Source organism: Camellia sinensis, unplaced genomic scaffold, assembly GCF_055761805.1.
Source record: "Camellia sinensis isolate YWXY unplaced genomic scaffold, ASM5576180v1 Unanchor1, whole genome shotgun sequence".
NCBI classification, from domain to species: Eukaryota; Viridiplantae; Streptophyta; class Magnoliopsida; order Ericales; family Theaceae; genus Camellia; species Camellia sinensis.
Genome location: NW_028128987.1, coordinates 8736828 through 8757784, shown reverse-complemented (window position 1 = coordinate 8757784; position 20957 = coordinate 8736828). Strand labels below are relative to the sequence as shown.

General features: G+C 37.2%; 1 protein-coding gene across 5 annotated transcripts; it reads left to right on the top strand.

Moving 5' to 3' along the window:
• Positions 1 to 527: 527 nt before the first annotated feature.
• On the top strand, positions 528 to 3148 carry LOC145814315 (putative F-box protein At5g55150). Of its 5 annotated transcripts, none has more exons than XM_082910982.1 (2): positions 528 to 1109; positions 1835 to 3148. In XM_082910982.1, the coding sequence occupies exon 2, from the start codon at positions 1863 to 1865 to the stop codon at positions 3009 to 3011; it is 1149 nt and encodes a 382-aa protein (XP_082767108.1). In that variant the 5' UTR covers positions 528 to 1109; positions 1835 to 1862; the 3' UTR covers positions 3012 to 3148. The 5 variants fall into 5 exon arrangements, with proteins under 5 accessions (XP_082767108.1, XP_082767110.1, XP_082767109.1 ...); XM_082910984.1 differs by having other exon boundaries at positions 564 to 1109; positions 1838 to 3148; XM_082910983.1 differs by having other exon boundaries at positions 829 to 1109; positions 1779 to 3148.
• The last annotated feature ends 17809 nt before the right edge of the window (positions 3149 to 20957 follow it).

Sequence of the window (20957 nt, the reverse complement as noted above, 5' to 3'; positions counted from 1 at the left end):
TGGGGTGCTCAATTTATGACATTCTCTTCTCATACCTAAGTTCTCGAACCGAGACACTTCGGTTATGACGAACAAATGGCCTTTGACACGAGTCACAGGTTTCCTAAATTTTTCAAAAATATTTAGATGGCGACTCTGAAATCTGGTAATGCAGTCTATTTTTGGCATCTCGGATGATTAATGGATTTTCTAAGATTTGTCGAATTTGAACTCTCATTTGTTTTTTTTTTGTTTCACATTGCATTTGTGAAATTAGATTCATAACCACGAGAGTCTGAACTGTAGGGTTATCATACTCGAGGAAACTAACCCTTTCGAGAAGTGCGAAAAACCAGCTACATGGAGAAAAAGAGAGATTGCGAATGAAGAAAAATAATGAAAGATGGAGAGAGAGAGAGGAAAAGAAAAGTTCACTGCGGAGAGAAGTTTGAGTAGTAAGGTTCGTGGTGGGTCATAGCCGTGACAACTGGGTGATAGCTAGAGTTATGGTGGAAATTTAAAGAATATGTGAACAACCATTTCGTTATAAGTTCTATATTGATCAACAAATGTGTTTGAAAATTATTATGTATTTGCAGAAGAATATGTACACAAAGTTTATGGTGTATGAAAAATTGAAGCGCTCGACTTTGCATTAACGTTATTAATGAAGATTGCAGGAGAGAGACATAAGAACCAAAAGGGAGGAAATTATCGTTTCAGTAACATTAGGGGAGGCTAGTGTAGTTCATCTTAATATAGGGTAACATATATGATATAGAATTGATAAAACGACAGCAAAAATTGCAGTTTGGTCCACATAAGAAAAGGTCTTGCAGCCTAGCGAACAACCCCACTTTAACTCCTCCCTTTCATTTCTTTTCCGGCGGCAGCTCTCTCTCTCTCTCTCTCTCTCTCCAACAGCATTTCTGGGTGTTCTTCAATTTCTCCTTCTAGGGTTTTTTTTTTTTTTTCTTCTATCACTTTCGCTTTGATTTTCTATTCTTTGATTTCTCTCTACTGGGTTCCTTTCTTTGATTCCTACACAATCAAGGCCATGACTACTCTCAATCAGGTTACAATCTCAGTGTTGGAGGCGTTTTAACCAATTTGCAGCCAAGAATTGTAAGGTATTTATTTACTCAGTTGAATTATCAAATCTTTAAATTTTACAGATTTTGATAGTTGTTAATTCTTTATGTTAAGTCTGTCTCTTTCACCCACACACTTTTTGTTTTCTTTCTTACCTTCTGGTGTTGTTTCTTGGGATCAAATTTCTAAATCCTGTTGAGATTCTTGCTCAATTCTATTTCTCTTTAAAGTTGAATTAGAATTGCAGTTCTAGTCTTTAATTTCCAATTCCTTGTGGTATCAAAGCTTCCTGGGTTGTTAGAGGGTAAAGTTGAGTGCTTGGCTGAATTCTCAAATCTTGAAATTTTAAATCTTGAAATTTTAAGGGATTTGATAGTTAAGTTCTTGATTCTTTTATCTGTATTCTCTCTCTCAAGCTGGTGTTTGTTGGGATCGAGTTTCTAAATTCCTTTTCCAATTGTTTTTAAATGGAGTTATAAGTGCAGTTCTGGTCTTGAATTTCGTAATTCCTTGTGGGTTTTATCTTTCTTTGGTATAAAAGATTTCTGGGTTGTTGAAGGGTAAACTTGAATGCTTAGTTGAATTCCCAAATCTTTAAATTTAAAGGAATTTGATAGTAAGTACTTGATTCTTTACCTGTAGCTGATTTTTGGATCGAATTTCTGAATTCTTCTTCTAATTCTATTTAAATGGAATTATAATTGCAGTTCTAGTATTATTTTCTTATTCCTTGTGGATTTCAATGTTTTTTCTGGTATAAAAGAAGCTATCTGGGTTGTTGGAGGGTGAACATGATGGACTGGCTGAGATTTCCCTTGAGAGACTGGTCACGCCTGCCAGATGATGTGATTGCACTGATTATCAGTCGAATCAACACCGTTGAAGACTTGATTGTGTTCTCTGCGGTTTGTCAGTCATGGCGATCTGTTGCAGTCAAAGAGTACTTGATTCGACGAATCCAGCTTCCATGGTTGATGCTGGGTGAGAACCATAGTGATGAAACAAGAGGGTTCTTTAGCATTTATACGAATAAGCGTTACAATGTAACGCTACCAAACATGAGTGGTAGGCGCTGTTGGGGGTCTCAGTATGGATGGTTACTGGTCCTAGAATTCAACAGACAGTTCTACCTTTTCAATCCACTCACCCGTGTTCGTCTTGATTTACCCCCAAAACCCATATTTATGGGTGAGTTTGATCACGATGATCGCAATAATCGTTCTGCTTCGGTTCCTGGTTTTGTTCGAAAAGCTTGTGTGTTTAGAGATGAGCCTGTTCAAGGCACAACTCAGGATCAATTCATGGTTGTTGCAATAGGTAACGTGTCAGGTAATTTGGCTCTAGCAAGACCAGGAGAACAAAATTGGATTCAGGTGAGGACTCCATTTGGGCGCATTGAGTCTGCTGCATGGTGTAATGGTAAACTGTTTATTGTTCTTGGGACAGGTACCCTTTTGTGTTGTGAGCGCGATGAGTTTGGTAGATTTGAAGCAAAGCACTTTGCATCACAACTAGAAAATGCAAGGCTCTGGGACAATATCAGCTTGGTGGAATACCGTGGTGATCTTTTATTGGTGTTTCGATACTTCAGCGATGAAAATTCTAAGAATTGGCACAAGACAAAGCATTTTGATGTTCACAAGCTGGATTTTGAGACCAAGGAGTGGATAGAAATGGACGACTTGGGAGATTGTTCATTGTTCATTGATGCGGATAATTCTGCAATGGCTCTTTGCACATTGGAAGTTGAAAATTGTAAAAGGAACTGCATTTACTTTGTTGAAAAATATTGGGACAAGCGGAGCAGATATTTAGGGGGGCACGATATGGGCGTGTTCAACATGGTCGATGGGTGGATTGAACCCTACTTCATCAGTGATGCTTCAAGCTTATATGTCAAGCACTCAAATCCTATCTGGGTAATGCCTAGTTTGTGTTAGGAGTTTATGTTTGTTGTATATTTAAAATCTGTTGTTTGTGACTGTTGGCCAGTTTTGTTCTGTTATGAAATATGAACACAGTGTAACTTTGTGTTTGGGAATGTTTTGTTGTTAATCTACAGTTGCTCATTCTATTATATTGTTGATATGCTCTTTTGCTAGTGTTAGAAAACATTGAAATGATAGGCCATTGTGACTGCAGTAGAATGGAGTATGATGTATCACCCCATCTCTTAGAACACAAGATGATAAAAACCATAATAATAAATAATTTAAAAAAACACAAGGCCTATATGGTTTGAAAACTGTTCTTATACTTTCTACATCCTACAGTGGCGTGAATTTCATTTACTAAAAAGTTAAAAATCAGGATGAATTGCCTTACACTTACTAGATCTTACAGTAGCGAGAATCTCATTCACTAAAAGTTAAAAGTCGAAAAAGGTTTTGAAAATTATTTTTTGGAAGCTTTTGAGAGCGGTCCTATTTTATGAATAAAATTTAAATAGATTTTAGAGGGGGGTTTTTCTTTCAAAAAATGAGTGTTTATAGAAAAATGAAATGATTTCAAATTCTCCATCATTTTTAATTGAGTAAAGTTAAGGATCATGAAATTTTTTTCATGAAAATGATCATGAAAGATTTATAATTCTTAGATTACCTTGATTAATGTGTAGTGCTTTCTTCTAAGTGTAATCAAAGGGTTACAAAACTTTCATGATTATTTTCATGAAAAATTTTTTATGATATCTAACATTACTGTTTTTAATTAGGAGAACTTAAGCAATAAAAACCAAAAACTGAATGAAAATAAAACCAACAAAATTAATACCAAATAGACTAGTTTTTTCTGTTTACGTGTGATGTTTATCATATATATTTATATCCTACTCCCTTTGTTTCAATTTAAAATGTTTTTTTTTTTTTTAATTTTACACATTTTTTGTTGTTTAATTGAACAAAAAATAAGTAAAATTATGTCGCAGTCTCCAAACTAACTTACAATTAAAAAATTTATAAATTAATTGTTTGAAAGTTCATTCTTAGCTTTGTCATTTTAGCACATTAATCTTCTTAAAGATAAAATGATAATTCATCGTTGATTTCTATCCAACTAATAAAACATAAATATACTAAATAAAATAATATATATATATATATATATATATATATTTGTACAAAATTAATTTACATAAGAATTGCGAAATACATCGAAACAAACGAATCCTCACAAAACAATTATTACATTCAAAGAAGACCAATGCTCACAGAAATTAATTTCCTGCTCCATATGGAATTCTATTCATTTGAGATGTTAATAATATGACATATAAAGAGATTATTCCAGAGAATATTATTCAATGAAAAAAAAAATAAAAAAGGCAATGCTCACTGAAATTACTTTCCTTCTGCATATGGAATTGTGTTTATTTGGGATGTTAATAATATAGCATATATGGGTTTTTCCCGACTATTCAACGCCACAAAAAAAAAAAAAAAAAAAAAAAGGGTTAGGGAATCAGCATGTTAAGGTGAAACGTTTACAATTTATTATTTTTAAGAGTGGATTACACTAACAGTCCCTATAGTTTAGAACTTGTGTCTGACTTTTTAATTGTGACACATTTGACCTTGAATTTTAAATTTTGTTCCAAATAAGGACAATTGAAGATCTCATTGCTTAATTTCAAGGAAAAATAGTCAATTTGATAAAATATAAACTAATTTGATAGAAATAAAAGTCAAAAAAATATTTTTAAATTTTTTAAAAGGGATTTTTGGTGAAACCTCCTTTTTTGGGCCTTTTTCTAAGATAAAGAACAACTCAATAAATTCTTCTTCAAAAGGCACCTGAGTAAGAGAAGCCCAGCTCAATAAGAACATTCTATAATTTGTTTTTTTTTTGACCATATTGCCCTCATATATATATATAACATATATTTAAACAATCTCAACTCATGCATACACCGATCTTGAAGACGATCTGCATAGTGAAGATGATCTGCGAAATCCATGAAGACGATCTCAAAGTCTGAAGATCTCACCGCAGACGATCTCACCCTTGGTCAACAATACACAATCTCGCCATCTAAGATCAACACTCTCAATTAAATGAGAGATTACATTGTAAAGCTGTATAAATCTGTTGTTATTTTTTATTTGTTTTTGTTGATTTGCCGAGTTCAATCAGGTGTGTGCTTTATTTTTGTTTGACTTGATGAAAGTAAAATTTTACTCTGGTGTGTGCTCTGTTTTTGTTTGACAGAATGAGAGTAAAATTTTACTCTAGTTTGTGCTATGTTTTTGTTTAACAGAATGAGAGTAAAATTTTATTCTAGTATGTGCTCTGTTTTTGTTTGATAAAATGAGAGTAAAATTTTACTCTGGTGTTATCTATTATGTTTTCTTAACATGCAAGTAAAATTTTACTTTATTTCAGAGTAAAATTTACTCTGAATTGAAAGTAAAATTTTACTGTGTTGTTGAATGTTTGTCTATGCAGTTTCTGATTTGTTTTCTAGTAAAATTTACTCTGAATCTTCAGAGTAAAATTTACTTTGAATCTTCAAGTAAAATTTTACTTTATTTCAGAGTAAAATTTTACTGTATTTCTGAGTAAAATTTACTCTGAATTGAGAGTAAAATTTTACTGTGTTGTTGAATGTTTGTCTATGCAGTTTCTGATTTGTTTTATAGTAAATTTTACTGTATTTCAGAGTAAAATTTACTTTGAATCTTAAAGTAAAATTTTATTGTGTTGTTGAATGTTTGTCTATGCATAAGAGAATAAACTTTATTTTTCATTAACTAGAGTAAAATTTTACTGTTGCGAAAACATAGTACATACTAGATAAATGAATTATAGTCGAATTTTACTTTAGATCAATGAACAAACAAACAAAAATCTCTCGATTTCTTATTGTAATATATTAATTTATTATTTTTTTGACATATATGAGGTCATTTTATCTCAAATATGAAATTATTGATCTCAAACATGAGTTCATAGGCATCAAATCTGAGATGGTGATGGATTTCAATGGACGATTTCAAGATTTCGATTTTGTGAGATGGATTGAAAATGGAGATCAAAAGAGTTTAGGGCTTCGAAAGAGAGAAAATAAAGGGAAGAGAGACGATACCAGTAATGTAAAGATAGAAAAGACGAGAAATGGTTCAGTGAGGATTTTGGATTATATGGAAGGGCATTTTAGCCTTTTCATTATATTTTTTTATTTGAGGAACTTTTGAAACTATTATTTTATTTGGTGGGCTTCACACAAAAAAGCCCTCATAGAAGGGCTTTTCACCAAAAATCCATTTTTAAAATTATTTCTATCCACTAAACATAAAATTATGTAAACTTGATAAATCTTTTAGACATTTATTTATTTATTTTACCAAATTAATTTTTATTATATGTTTGGATGATGATCATATAATGGGCAGTTGTTTATTTTTATTAAATTAGTTTCTATTTTTTCAAAAGTCAAATATGGCAACAATTTTGATATCATTATTAAACTAATCTATTAAATCAAAAAATTCAAAACTAAAAACATTTTATAAATTAAATATATTGATTGCACGTTAAAATCCTAAAAACCACCCATTACATGATTATTATCCAAACACATAATAAAAATAAATTTGGTAAAATAAATAAATAAATAGATGTCTGAAAGATTTATCAATTTTATATAATTTTATCTGTGATGGATATAAATAATTTTTAAAAATTTAAAAATATTTTTTTGACATTTATTTTTGTCAAATTAGTTTATATTTTATCAAATTGACAATTTTACCCTTAAAATTAAGTAATGGTATCTTCAATTGTCCTTATTTGGAACAAAGTTCAAAATTTAGGGTCAAATATGTCACAATTAAAAAATCGGGGACCAAAGTGACACAAGTCCTAAACTATAGGGCCCATTAGTGTAATTTGCCCTATTTTTGATTCATAGAAAATATTAAATAGATTTATATTTATTTAAAGTTATAATAAATAAATAAATAAATGTTTAGTACATAAATATTTTAAAAACAAGTAAAAATAGGTGGATATGAGAGGTGATTATTGACGGTTGAAAATGGTGACCGGAAGTAACAGAGCTGGTCTTGGCCCAAGGCAAGCAAGGGTCGCCTTGGGCCCTCAAATTTCGTCAAATTTTATGGGCCCTCAAATAGTTTTAGCTCTTATGACGGTAATAGGTTTGAAAATAAAACTCAAAATTAACTAATTTAACTTCATAATTTAAATTTGAGTAAAAAAATTGATTTGATATAAAATTCTTCAACATTTCTATTAAATGTTAATCAAATTATTTTTAAAAAATACTGTCTTACCCCCAAATTCTTGTTTTCATCATATTTGATAGGGAAAAAAAAGAAAAAAGAATCATTTCCAATGCTTCTATCTTTTTAAATTAGATGAATTCTCAATTTGATAAAAAAAATATTTCTCCCTTGATTAAACATTTGATGAAAGGAATAATTTTTATTTTTATTTTATTTTATTTATTTATTTATTTTTTTTTGTGCCAAATAAAGAAGATTTTTATTCATAAAGTGAAAACGGTGGGCCTAGCAGCCCAATATCGGATTGATAAGAGTCTAAACACCAGGATGGAAAACAAACTTCCCACACTCAATTCTCATCAATTGACAGGGCATGGTGCGCAATATCATGTGCTTCTCCATTACAAATACGCAGGACAAAATGAAAACATATTGAATGGAAAGAAAGACTTAATGTTAGTATATATATGATCATTGTTAGTATAAAAAGAACTCGTAATTGACTTGTGCGATGCAGGAGTTAAATTTTTTTTAAATAATATTTTATGTTACGATGTATGTGTTACAAAATAATAATAGTATTAATATTAATTTAAAATTAAAGTGTGATTCTAATTATTTACTTTGACAATCTTAGTCCTATTATTTTATAAAAGTGTTATTTGAATACTTATATATAGTCCATGTTTGACAAGTGAGTTGGGTTTAGGTTGGGATTAAAAAAGCATAAAAAGACAAAATAGGCAAATAAGATAAAATGGCATATCTAAATTATAATCATTTACTTTTCCTCTCACAAAAAAGCAAAAAAGCAAAAAAATTCTTCCAAAACGGAACTAATTTAGCCAGAATTAGCAAAAAAGCCAAAAAGTCTGACTAAAAAAGCTCTACCCAAACGAATCCGTAATAATTTTTGTTAAATGATTTCTGTATTTTTTGATAATTTTAATCATATTGTGCTATAAAAGTGTAATGATATATATATATATATATATATTAAAAGTAATAGTTAAATTGGAAGGAGAATTAGTAATATAAAATTAAAAGTGATTCTAATTATTTAATATCCTTATATTCATTTAGAAAATAAAGATATGTAGAAATAGAAGTTATACAAAATTTATTTAAAAAATTAAATATAAATATGTTGTAATTGGATTAAGAAGAAATACATAGATTAATTATGTATATTTTTTAATATATTTTTTTGGATTATTCATAAGTATTGCATATAAGTATATAAAATTTAAATTAAATATAAATGTTTCGTAATAAAGAATTTCATATTAAATAGAAAACTCAATATAAATTAATATTAAGAATTACAAGTACTTAATTGCCATTTTATCCACAATATATATTTTTTAATAAATCAATGCTATATACTCTTAAAAATTATCTCAAAATAATAAATTTATATATCATTCATTCTAAGTATAAATCGCATTACACTAACTTTACATTATACACCTTAAGGGTAAAATTTTGAATAAATGATTTAATTTTTTTATATAGAAAGGGCCCCAATTTAAGATTTTGCCTTGGGCTTTAAAGATCTTAGGGTCGGCCTTGCGAGGTAGTTGTTGGCCATGGAAGGTAGTTGCCGAAGATGGTTACTGTTGGTGATAATTATAGATAACACACCAGAAAATACAAATAATAAAAGTTACAATAACTAATATAAGGGCTGAGGCGCGGGAAATTCGCTCTCTTTAAGGAGATTCAAGCCCTTTGCGGTTAGGCAAAGCCTCACATCGGTGTAGCAGAAAAAACCTTGACTTGTCCCCCTCAGGATACAACAGCCCGACTAAGTCGTATGGTTCACCAATACTACACAATTGGTTGAACTCAAAGCTTTATCACACACACCCTTTTTATTTGCCTGATAATCTCACTCAAGACATAACAACACAACCAAAATTTCTTCAGCCTTGCACCAAGATAGGACATTAGCTCAAATATATAGGAGATAAGGCTTGGAGGTGCCTTGGCGGATATGAAACGGATGAGGACTTGAATGGATAAGCATAGTGGACTTGAAAAGGATAAGTCTTGGTGGACCAAGACCAAGACTAAGACTTTGGAAACTTACCTTGGAAGTCTTGGAGAGGATAAGAATTGGTGGACTTGATGAAGACTCGAAGAGACTTGGAGAGAAAGAAAAGAAAAACCAACCTATAACACATTATAATATTAAAATACCTGCTAACATTCCCCCACCTATTTTAATATTATAGGTAACAAAATTGAGATTATTAGGCAAATAAGGATATTATGCATCATGGTAGGTGTGCTTTGCATTGAACCTCCATTAGTGAAACAATAATATCTACTCCAGAGCCAATAGTATGCTCAGTATTGAACTATGACTACTTAAAGGAAATAAATAATTATTACACACACATAATATTCTAGGTGTTCACAAAAGCTTTAAAAGCTAGCACATTACGGCCTTGTGCGATCCCAGGATTCATGAGTGTGTTTGAGAATTAGCCTAAATCTCATAGGTAGCGGCCCCACTACCACACTCACATTGGTGAATTCTGTCAATGGTGCTCTTGTAACTATGACACCCCACTCAATAAGAGCTACAGAAATTCATTAAGAGTTCTTTTAATAACTCAACCTCTACAATGTTACAGGATAAATGCACTTACATCATAGGGATGAGTAAAAGGTAATTTAGTGCATTTCTCACGGCCATCATATGATTGTTTTTCTCATTGAACCCAGTTACAGGATCTCTGGTCCCTGGGTTGAGTATCCTCATACATGGCTCCTTCTATATTCAATGGGCTTCAACCCCCATCCCCCTCGATATATTCCAGGCTCTATCTCTTACTAAGGCCTTAGTTAATGGATCTGCAAGATTATCACCAGATTTAATATAATCCATATTTATGATGCTATTATTCATATAAGATCTCACAGTACTTTGTTTTCTTCTGATAGGCCTGGATTTACCGTTATAATAACGGTTATTAACTCGACCAATTGCTGCGGTGCTATCACAATGAATCAATATAGGTGGAATCGGTTTTTCCCAACAAGAGATTTCATTTAACAAATCTCTTAACCAATTTGCTTTTTCACTAGCTGTATCTAAAGCAATAAGCTCAGCCTCCATTGTTGAATTAGCAATAATGGTTTGTTTTTTCGATTTCCAACTTATAGCACCACCTCCCAATGTAAATAAGTAACTAGTGGTTGATAATGAATCACCTGACAAGGTATTCCAATCGGCATCTGTAGAAACCCCATTTTTGACCGTCCTCAAGACTTGGACGTCATCGTTTGAGCACTCGGTGATCATCCATGTTCGTGTTCGTTTTGAGTTCCCAGAGGTCTCGGCTATGCGCCTTGCCTTAGGATCTCTCAACTCGGTTGTCTTGTGCTTGGTTGGACCAAACACTTGTTGATTTTCACTTTGGAAGGTAAAGAATGGCTTGTTGGCCATCCCCACGCCTCACCGGCCATGTCTTGAGGCCATCGGCCGTGTCTTCTTGCCACCGGCCATTAGTGATAGCCGGTCGGCACTTTGTGAGGTCGGCCGACTATTTATTTGGCCGATGGACTCATTTTCTGGCCGGTACCACCTTTTTGCCTTTTTCAGGCATTGTGCATGCCAGCTGTGCCAGCTGGAGTGCACGGACCTGTCCTCCATACACGTGTATGGAGGAATTGCACCCTTTGCACCCTTTTGGTCTAGCTTCTTGGGGAAGCTTGGACCTTTGTCTTAGCTTCCTCAAGAAACTTAGACACCTGTCTCAGCTTCCTAAGGAAGCCTTGGCCCATTTGCCTTAGCCTCTTTAAGAAGCCTTGACCCTTTTTGTTAGCTTCTCTTGGAAGCTTAAGCCTCAATCTTGCTCTATATAAGGAGACCTTCCCTCTCCTTTGAAGGGGTTCAACAAAAACCAGACCTAATACATATATATCTGATATATACACCTTCTCTCTCTATATCTCCCTCTCTCTCTTTATTTGTGTGTGTTAGAGAGCCAAAAAGTGTATTTGTTCTTAGTTTGGCACTAAGTCACCTAGCATTACACCATACTTCAACTTTGGAGGTGTTGAGGGTTTGTTCTTGAAGTTTTGAGCTGGTTTTGATCAGAAGAAGGCGGCTGGACTTGCTGTTCTTGAAGTGTTTTTCAAGGGTAACACTATTATTTTATTTTTCCCAATCTTGCACTAGCTTTTAACCCCCTTTGCATGCTGTTTTGAGCTTTGTGTATAACATATAAAAGTTCTTTTTTTTGTGTTTAAGACATTTCATTAAGGCCATTTTGGTGTTGGGGGTCGACCTCCCCCTCTTTGGCCATGTTTGGCCCCTTTTTGTGCTCTCCTTGTTAAGCTTTGAATACCTTTGCGCATTGGCCTTCTCACCACTGAAATCCAGAGGATTTTCAGTGGTGAAGAAGAGGTTTTAAGGTCTTGAATAGGGGAGGGACACCCCTCTCCCTTTTGTGTCTCATTTGTTCATGTTTTTGGCTCACAAGGGTTGCATGCATGCTTAGTTGTTTTTGGCTCCATTTCAGAGGTTTTTGGGTGTTATATGGTCATATTATATCTCTGTCTTTGGTCGGATTTATGGCCCCTTGCATGCACAATGTACTTGTCTTGCATTCCTCCATTTTGCCTAGAAGGGTACCATGCATTTAGGCCTCCATGCTTGTATGTTCTAGCTTGGCTTCATGAAGTTTTTGGTCATATTTCATCATGCTTAAGGTTTGTTGGGTACTGATTTGATCATGTTTGCCATGTTTGGTATAGCCTCTTTGCATTTTGGCTTGTAAGCCTTGAGTGTGTGGGTCACTAGCATACTTGGCTTAGCTTATTCTCATGATTTGGCTTCATTGGAGATCATATTTCAGTCCATAATCCATGCTTGTATGCTTGCATTCATCATTCCTTCCATGCCTTGAAGAGGTGTCCTTTTTTGCCTTGAAATGAAGCATTGTGCATGCCTATGTGCTTGAGGCTTTGGGTTGCCATATCAGTGGGTTTTGGGGCTCATTTGTACATAATAAAACTTTGTTTTGCCTTGAAAAATCCATGCCATGTTTGCTTAGGGTAGGTGTTGAGTAATGCCCTCTTTTGTGGCCTTGAATGCCTTCCATCTCGCATCCATTTTCTAACATGTTTTGGCATCATCCTTCGCATGCTTTTCAGAGTTTAACATGAGTGTTTAATGTCCATATTTATCACCTTTAAGTGTCCTTGAAAGTTGCCCCTTCCATGCTTAGGTGATAGGCATTGGTATGTGCATGCTTGCATGCATGATTTGTGTCCTTATGCATCATCTATGGCCACTGTTTTGGGGCATGCCTGACGCCTCCCATTTTTGTTTAAGTCCACCATTGCCTGTTTTGACATGTTGCATTACTTTGGTCTCATGTTTGCATTATATCATCTTTGCATGTTTGCATTGTTGCTTAGCTAGTTGCACATCATGTTTGCATCGCATGTTTGACACATTGCATACTTGCATTATAGGTCACATTACATTTGGCATGTTTTGGTACTTTAGCCTCATGTGCATCCTTGAGTCACATCTCACACATGCATTGCATTTTTGCTTGGTTTGGGGTGTCAAACCGAGCATTAGGAATGAGGCGTGTTCATACTTAAAGTGACGAAACACGTCTCACTCTTTGGTCGCCGATCCCCTTGATCTCAACATGATAGGGCATTAGCACTCATTTGTTTTGTTGCATGCATTTACATTGAGTTGCAAACTTGGTGCCTTTGGCCACCATGCATCGAAGTACGTGATTAGTGGCCCGAGTACCGAGGGCCATACTCCCTTGAGTCTATAGCATGATTGGGAGAGTGGCCATGCACACATTGCTTTGAAAATTCCATACCATGCATTGTCTGTCCTCTGCTGCTGTCAAAACAGGGCTCTGTAGATAGAAATGGCCGGTCGACCAATTTTTGTGCCGACCGGCCATCATTTTCCAGCCGATGACACAAGATTTGGCCGATAATCCTATTCCCATGGCCGGTGGAATTTTGTTCTGGCCAGTGGAAATCCAAAACACTCAGGAGGAAGTTCAAAGCAATTCTGGAAACCTTCATATCTTTCAGAGGAGCAAGGCAGTGTAAACAGAGGCAACAGTGGCATGGTACCGGGTTTTCGGGCGCGGCAAATCGAGCATGCATCATCCCATCATTCCGAGGCGGGGCTGCGGCCACCTTCTTTTTGTAATTAATTTGTTGATTAATTAGAAGTTTTGTAATTAATTAATTAGTTAGTCAGCTAGTTAATTAGTTAAATCTGTATTATTTATTCGGACCCTTCGAGTGAGGGCAAATTATGTAATAAGCGTGCGTGTGTGTGATGCATGTCTTGTATCCCTACATCTTTCTCTCTTTTATTTACCAGCTTATGATGGTTAGACTAGGGCATGTTTCAATTAGCATACTTATGCTTGCATGTTTGCATCATTCATCTGTATTGCATGCACCGGGCTCGGCGCATCATACTAACTGCGTTGTATTTCCATTCCACGTTGAATACGTGTTAGTTGTAGCATCTCATATGCCATTCTTAGGATAGCCGAGCCTATTTCTAGTTGCATTTTGCATGTGTTACATTAGCCATCTTAACATGAACTAGGATCATGCATTGATTACTAACTAGTTTCTATTTTGGCTCGGAGTACTCGGTAAGTGTTTATACTTTAGCATCCTTGCATGTGTGTGAGTGACTGCGATAATAGCATGCTTACCATGAGACTATGTGCTTATGTGATATATCTGCCTGAGTGCCTGTGGGTGAAGGTTGGATTATCTAAATTGTAACAATGCATTAATTATGAGTTTTAATCCCACTAGATAGTGGCAAAACCATCTTTTCTAAGCCCACTCGAGGGTGGCAAAACCTGCATTTTAGCCTACTTGCGAGTGGCAAACCATTTTCAATACAAACATGAAATGTTTTTTTCCAATTCAGGCGATCCAGTCTATACTTGTATGCTGTGCACATCACATAGTAATTCCAGGCTAATAAACCGGAATAAGAACACATAACGTTTTCAAAACTCGATATCATGGTTAGTAGAGGCCGATCTTTGATCGGGGGAGCGGGGGTGCTCATAGTTGACCTTCCCCAATCGTACCCAAGTTCCCGAGCCGAGGCAACTTTGGTGATGACGGACACGTGGCCTTAGGCAACGAGTCAAGGTTTCTTAAATTCCCCCAAAACAAATATTTAGGTGGCGACTCTGTATCTGGCAAAGCAGTCCATGTTTGGCACTTCTTTACAAAAATCTGTTTTCCAAAACGATTTGCCGGATTTGGACTCTTTGGTAATTTATCAATCTCACATTGCACATTGTGAGATCAGATTAAGAACCGTGACAATTTGAGTCTGAACTGTAGTGAGCCCAAATGAACAAATCGGGATTTCCCTCCCAGGACGTTCGGGGACATCTACAGTTTCTGGCGACTCTACTGGGGACTTAGAGAGCTTGACTCGAACTTGTGATATCTTGTTTTGATTTCACTTGTGTATTTCTTTGCATTGCATGTGCATTGGTGCGCCTAGGACACCGTGTTTACCGTCTGTTATTCTGAGCGGTTAGCCTGAGGCTGCGTGCCATAAGGTTGACCGGTTACGGGCTCTGCCATGATGGGAACAAAAACCTCGGTTTTCACTGGGGCACCCTTTTTGACCATTCGACCTAGTGCATATCGAAATCCGTAGTGACCATTCCAACCTAGGACAGGTTACTTACCCAATTATACGTTGTTTGAAACCGCTGCGTGCGTAGTGAAACCCTAGCTCCTTACAAAATAGGACAGGGAAACCTTACCCCAACAAAGAGGTGTTTTGGCTCTCACTTGTTTGTTATGTGCTTTAGAGTTGGCCTCTATAGGGAATGCATGTATCAGTTTGCAAGTTTGGGTATTAGGCCTGTGGGCATCAGCATCAGTATTTTGGGGGGATCAGTTTTATCTGAGGGCATCGGTTTACAGGCAGAATTCAGTAAAGAGTCAAATCTGTTTTGGCGAAATTGGGCTGAGATGCTCTTTGTTTTCTCTTTTGCTAGGGTAATCCTGGAATCATACCTTTAGAAGGCTCTAATATTCCCCGAGTACACCGGACTTGTGTTGATAGACTTTGTTAGGTCAGAGACTCAGTTCAAGGGCAATCAGAGCCAGAGAAGGCTAGTCAGGCGCAGACCACCAGGGCAGCAGCTACCAGATCAGTGGTCTTAGAGCAGTCAGGTTGAGATTTTCGAGCCTACTGCAGAGACAGATATACTGGTAGTTCAGTCAGATCAGGGTAGTATGGTAGGAATGGAGGAAATGATGCGTCAACTCCAAGAGAGTATGAAAACCATACAGCAGGATGCTGCTCGCCAAGCAGAATTTGCCAAACAGCAGGTTGCGATCATGGCCCAATAGGCAGAGCTAATCACCAGGTTACAACAGCAAGCCGGAGCATCTGCTTCTCACCAGGCTCCTTCCCCACCAATAGATCCAATACCCGGGGAGACGCCAAATGTCTAAGAAGGTACGGACATTCCGACAGAGCCGGCTCCGCCCCCAATTTTACCCGAGCTGTCTAAAGCACCAATCAACCTACCGGACTCTCCCTTTGAGTTTGAGGTAGACCATACAGCGTTGAAGTTGAGCAAACTTGAAAATTTGTTCAAGAAATCCCAAGGGGTAAAGTCCATCCCGGACATTGAGGACGGGTACACTGACGTAGCTGTGACACTACCAGATAGGTTCAAGATACCACAAATTGACTGCTTTGACGGATCCGGGGATCCCATGGTACATCTATGGTTGTTCTCAGACATAGTACGGCCGATGGGCCTCACCAAACTACAGAAGATTTCATTATTTGGCCGGACCCTGTCGGGTGTGGCGGCCATCTGGTATGCAAAATTAGAAGATGATTTCAAGAGGAATTGGGATGAGATGGCCGAGGCCTTCGTTGCACAATACTCGTATAACACGCAAATCGAGATTACGACCTGTGATCTTGAGACGACGAGGCAGGAGCCTAAGGAGAGCTTCTCAAAATTCGTGGCCCGCTGGAGGGCCAAAGCCTCAATGATGACCATTAGGCCAACGGATAAGGATCAAATACAGATGGTTGTGCGCAACCTCCAGCCCAAACTAATGCAGAAAATGATCGTGCTCCCCTTCCCTACCTTTTTAGATTTGCATGAGATGGGAGTACAGATCGAGGATGCCATGAAGCAGGGCCTTATTGACCAGGAGAAGGAGTAGCCTAGGCGGGCGTTTTCCCGCAGTTCAAATACGACCACTAGCGGTGATGCAGCTGCAAGATCTTCTGAAGTGGGCATGGTTACCGCCACCACATTAAAAAAAGCTACCCCATTCACCGGTGCGTCCAGAAGTAGCTTACAGAAAACCAAATATCCACCTCAAGTCAAGAGGGTTTTTACCCCACTTTATATGCCTTTGTCAAAGGCTCTAGAGGTCTTAATCCGAAAAGGACATCTAAAACCGTTGGAACAACGGCCTTTACCTGATCCTCTCCCTCCAAAGCATGACCAGACTAAGTACTGTGCGTACCATCAACAAACCGATCATGAGACCGATAGCTGCTTTCGTCTGCGCCATGATGTACAAGATTTGTTTGACAACAAGGTCATTGCCGCACCAGTCTAGCAAAGTCTATCGTCATTGGATCAGTGAACTTGTAGGGGATAATGTGATTATGTGATCAGGGGATGAACCACCTGCGGATGGCGCTCAGTTTACTCCAGATGTAGCGTTTGGCACATACTGTTTTGAGCATTTGCGAATGCTAGTTTTGTAGTTTCTGACTTGGGTGTTGAGTCAGTTCTGTTGTTTTGTTTTGAGTCTGTCTCTTTGTCCTGAGTCAGTTGTGTCTGTCTTGTTGTACTGAGTCAGTCCTGTTTTGTTGGAGTCAGATGATTTCGGGGGTGTTACCTCGGACATCACTTGCTTTGTTTTGTGTTTGTCTTTTCGTTTTCTTTTGAGTCGGTTTCTGCCTTGGAGCCAATTACATGAGAAGATTTGAATGAACAGCAGTGATTTTCACACTCTTGTGTTTGCTTCTGCCTTGTGCTAGTTGTACCAAAAGTTCTGAATGAGATGACAGTATCTGACTAAAAATTGTGTCTTTTCTGTGCTTTGAAGTCATTACATTGACCTGAGTTTTTCAAAACTTTTTTGAACACTACGGTAAAAACGAAGAGGAAGAAATTCCTCGGGTTTTGCAAAACTTGATGAATTGAGAGAAAGACAGGCGTGCTAAGCGTTTAATGAATGAGTTCATGCTTGTTAATGTGAGTACTGAGAAGGATCCTAGCTTGATCCAGATTGGTTCTACACTGTCTTCAGCGCGAGCGATTTGTCGCTTTCTTAAAAAATTTCAAAAAAATATTTTGCGCGGTCCTGCGAAGACTTATGCGGAATCGCTCTTGAGATTGTGCAGCTTAGGATCGCTCTCAGCCTCAAGATTCAACCCCTTTGCTCTCAAAACCTTGAACTTGGGATCAGAATGATCAATGGTCAACCATCAATGTGAGGCCTGTGTGGCCAGATTTAAAGCAGCCCTCGAACAAGAGACACCAAAGTCAGATCAAGAAGATCAGTTGTGATCAAAGGAAGCTTGCAAAGCTAAATCAAAAGCACCCCTCGAACTAGGGGCAAAAGAATTTCAAATGTGCTTGAAGAGTTAAAGATGAAGAACGGCAAGAATGCCAAATCCCAGAAGGGAGGAAAGAAGAAAGCATTGCTAAAGAACAACTGAGTTTCTATCCACAACATTAGGGGCAAATTCACCCCCAAGATGGACGTCTACATCAGCGGCCACTCTCCTAGATTTAGATGGCTTCGAGATCTCAAAACCATTTGACATGGACAAAGCTACACTTTTACCCTTGAGAGGCTCGCTAGGCCGAAAACCCGGAAGGGCGACCCAGACAAAAGTTAGAGTAAGAAAAAAGAAAAAAAAAAAAGAAAAAATACAAAGAATGAAAAAAAATGAAAAAGAATTGAAAATAAAAGAAAAACATAGCTCGCAAGGTTGAAAACCTAGAAAGGCGGCCTTGGCAAAAGTTAGAGCGCAAAAGGAGAGGTTAAATACCCGAGTGTACCTAAACCTGAACTACGTATGGCTTGATTCCCATGTTCGGGATACGTAGGCAACTTCATCTTGAAGTCCAGCCACAAACACTTCGAATTCGACTATGTCCATGTGATGGTTCTGGTTATCTTTGTCTTCTTTGTATCCGAGAATTTGGTTGTGTTCGTCACTTTGAGGACTGACTACAATGCGCTACAGTGTCATTCAAACAAGGGGCAACTTTCCGTTGCCATTCAATGCGTTGCGGTGTCGTTCAAACAAGGGGCAACTTTTCGTTGTCATGTAGCTCTTTTCAAGCAAGGGGCAATTATCCTTCGGATCTAAGGTTGTGCATCTCGAGAGTAAGTTTCGTACTCGTTGAGCACTGGCTGTTTGCCAAAACGGTTTTTGAGAATTTTTACTGAGGTTGACTAATTTCTCGAAAATTATTTCATTTTCCAAAACTGGACCATTTTCTTGGACCAAAAAAAAAAGGAAAATTTTCAGTGCTTATAGCCCGACTTGCATGATTTTAAATCAGAAAAGTTGAACAAGCATGTTAATCTCATATTGGTCAAAATTGTTTTAGTAGAAAGCCAAAAACAAAAATGGTCAAAAATAATGAACTAGGGGCACAGTTGAGTCAGGTTTTTTGTCTTTTCCCCCTTTATCAACGCACTTACCTGAAAGGGCATCATACCTGCCGGAAAAGGGGACCACTGAAGCTAACTGCAAAAGGGCAGAAAGCTCTCACACCCTCTGAGCAACGAGGTATCAAGTCAAGTGCGAAGCACGAACTGGAATGGATCAAGATATTCCACTCCCTCATCTGGACAGATTTGATCACGTCCAAACTCCCCAGCAAAGCATCTTCAACTGATGTCAGCTGCAGATTTGCTACACACCCAGTTGTAGCGCAGCCCCTCTATGGGAGAAACTCACTGTTATGAACAAGAAGAAAAATCTAGCGGAATGCTAGGGGCAAGAGCCCACAACTTTTTGTTTATCCATCAACTACTCAGGGGAGGGATAAAAAATGAGAGATTGAAGAATAGAGAGATGTGTGCTGAGAGAAAAAGTGAGAAAAAGGGGCTTCTTTTTCAGAAAAACAGAGCCTGAGAGCCGAGTGATGTGAGAATCACAAATGAGGAAGGGCGGGAAACAATACCCGGAGAAACTGGATCCTCGTGCACCGAGAGGTCTCTTGCCTTTGTAACACATCTGAGTGTTGTGTTTGTGTCTTTGTTTGTCTCGATTCTTGTTTTGAGTCGTTTTGAGTGTCAACGGATGTGTTTAGGTTGTTTTATCTTTTGCTTTCCATTGTTGAGTCATTTTTTCTATGGTCAGTTGTAGGCTCAATACCCGGTCGGGAACTCATCTCTCAATTTCAAAAAAATAAAATCATTTTGCGCTCCGAGTGCCGTGCCATTCTCCACATCTGTGCAAAACATGATTTGTTTTTTCGTAAAACTGCAGGGTTCAACCCAGGTCATGTCAGAATAGTAAAACCAAGACCTATTTGAAGTTATATGGGTTCCAAACTACAAAGCAAAAGAAAAGAGGGAAAATGTCGGGTATCTGAGTTTGTTTCAACTTCAGTAAGTTCCGAGACTACATTCCGTGTGTACCTCTTCAAGTCTTGCCAATGCTCCGAAGTATGAGTGTGCCTCTACCTCAAGCTCAAGATCAAGTCTGCTTCAAGCCAGAATGGCGATCAGAAGTGTTCTCCTTGAGTACCGTTTCATGCCAGGGACATCTTGGCCGTGTTTGCAATGAGTTCTTAGGAGACCAACTGCGACGGTGGAAACTAGAGTTCGAATGACTGATGCCTAGAACGTAAAGGTTCGGGATTTCTGGGACTAAAGTCTGGTTTAAATACCCAGGGGTGTATCCCTGGCTTGAAATCTGTATGGAAGCCCCATAGGTTGAGATAGCGTATATGCACCTCAATTATGGATACTGAACCAACCTAGTCTGTCACCCCGTTGGAGAATAGGGAAAGTTGTGAATATGATCAGGAAGAAAGGCAGCATCCAAAGTGTTCTACGTGAAGAACCCTTGTCAGTATTTCAAAGCCTTTGTACTGTAAGTTGAAGGTAAGTGTTCGAAGAGCACAAGGGGAGATCCCCGTCGAAGAAGAGCGGTTCACCGCCACTCACCTCATGAGGTGCTTTCTAAAGCGCCGCTTTGTCTATTTATTGCTTTCCTTAAGCATCATGCATTGTAATGCATTGTACCTATCAAATTTGTTTCTTAGTCATGCACGATATTGTATGTACGGTTCATTCAAAGAAGTTCCATTTAAGATCATTTAGTGTATCAATCACACTTTATTCAGTGTATCAATTACACTCTCATTTATTTAGTGTATCAATCACACTTCATTCACTTTGTGTATCTATTACACTCTCACTCATTTAGTGTATCAATCACACTTCATTCATTTAGTGTATCAATCACACTTTATTTATTTAGTATATCCATCATACTTGTTCACTAAGTGCATCTATCACACTTCGTGTTCACCTTTAGTATATCTATCATACTTGTTCACTAAGTGCATC

What these genes read in the sequence shown, in the direction of transcription:
- LOC145814315 (XM_082910982.1), top strand. Translation starts at nt 1,863, where the DNA reads ATGATGGACTGGCTGAGATTTCCCTTGAGAGACTGGTCACGCCTGCCA.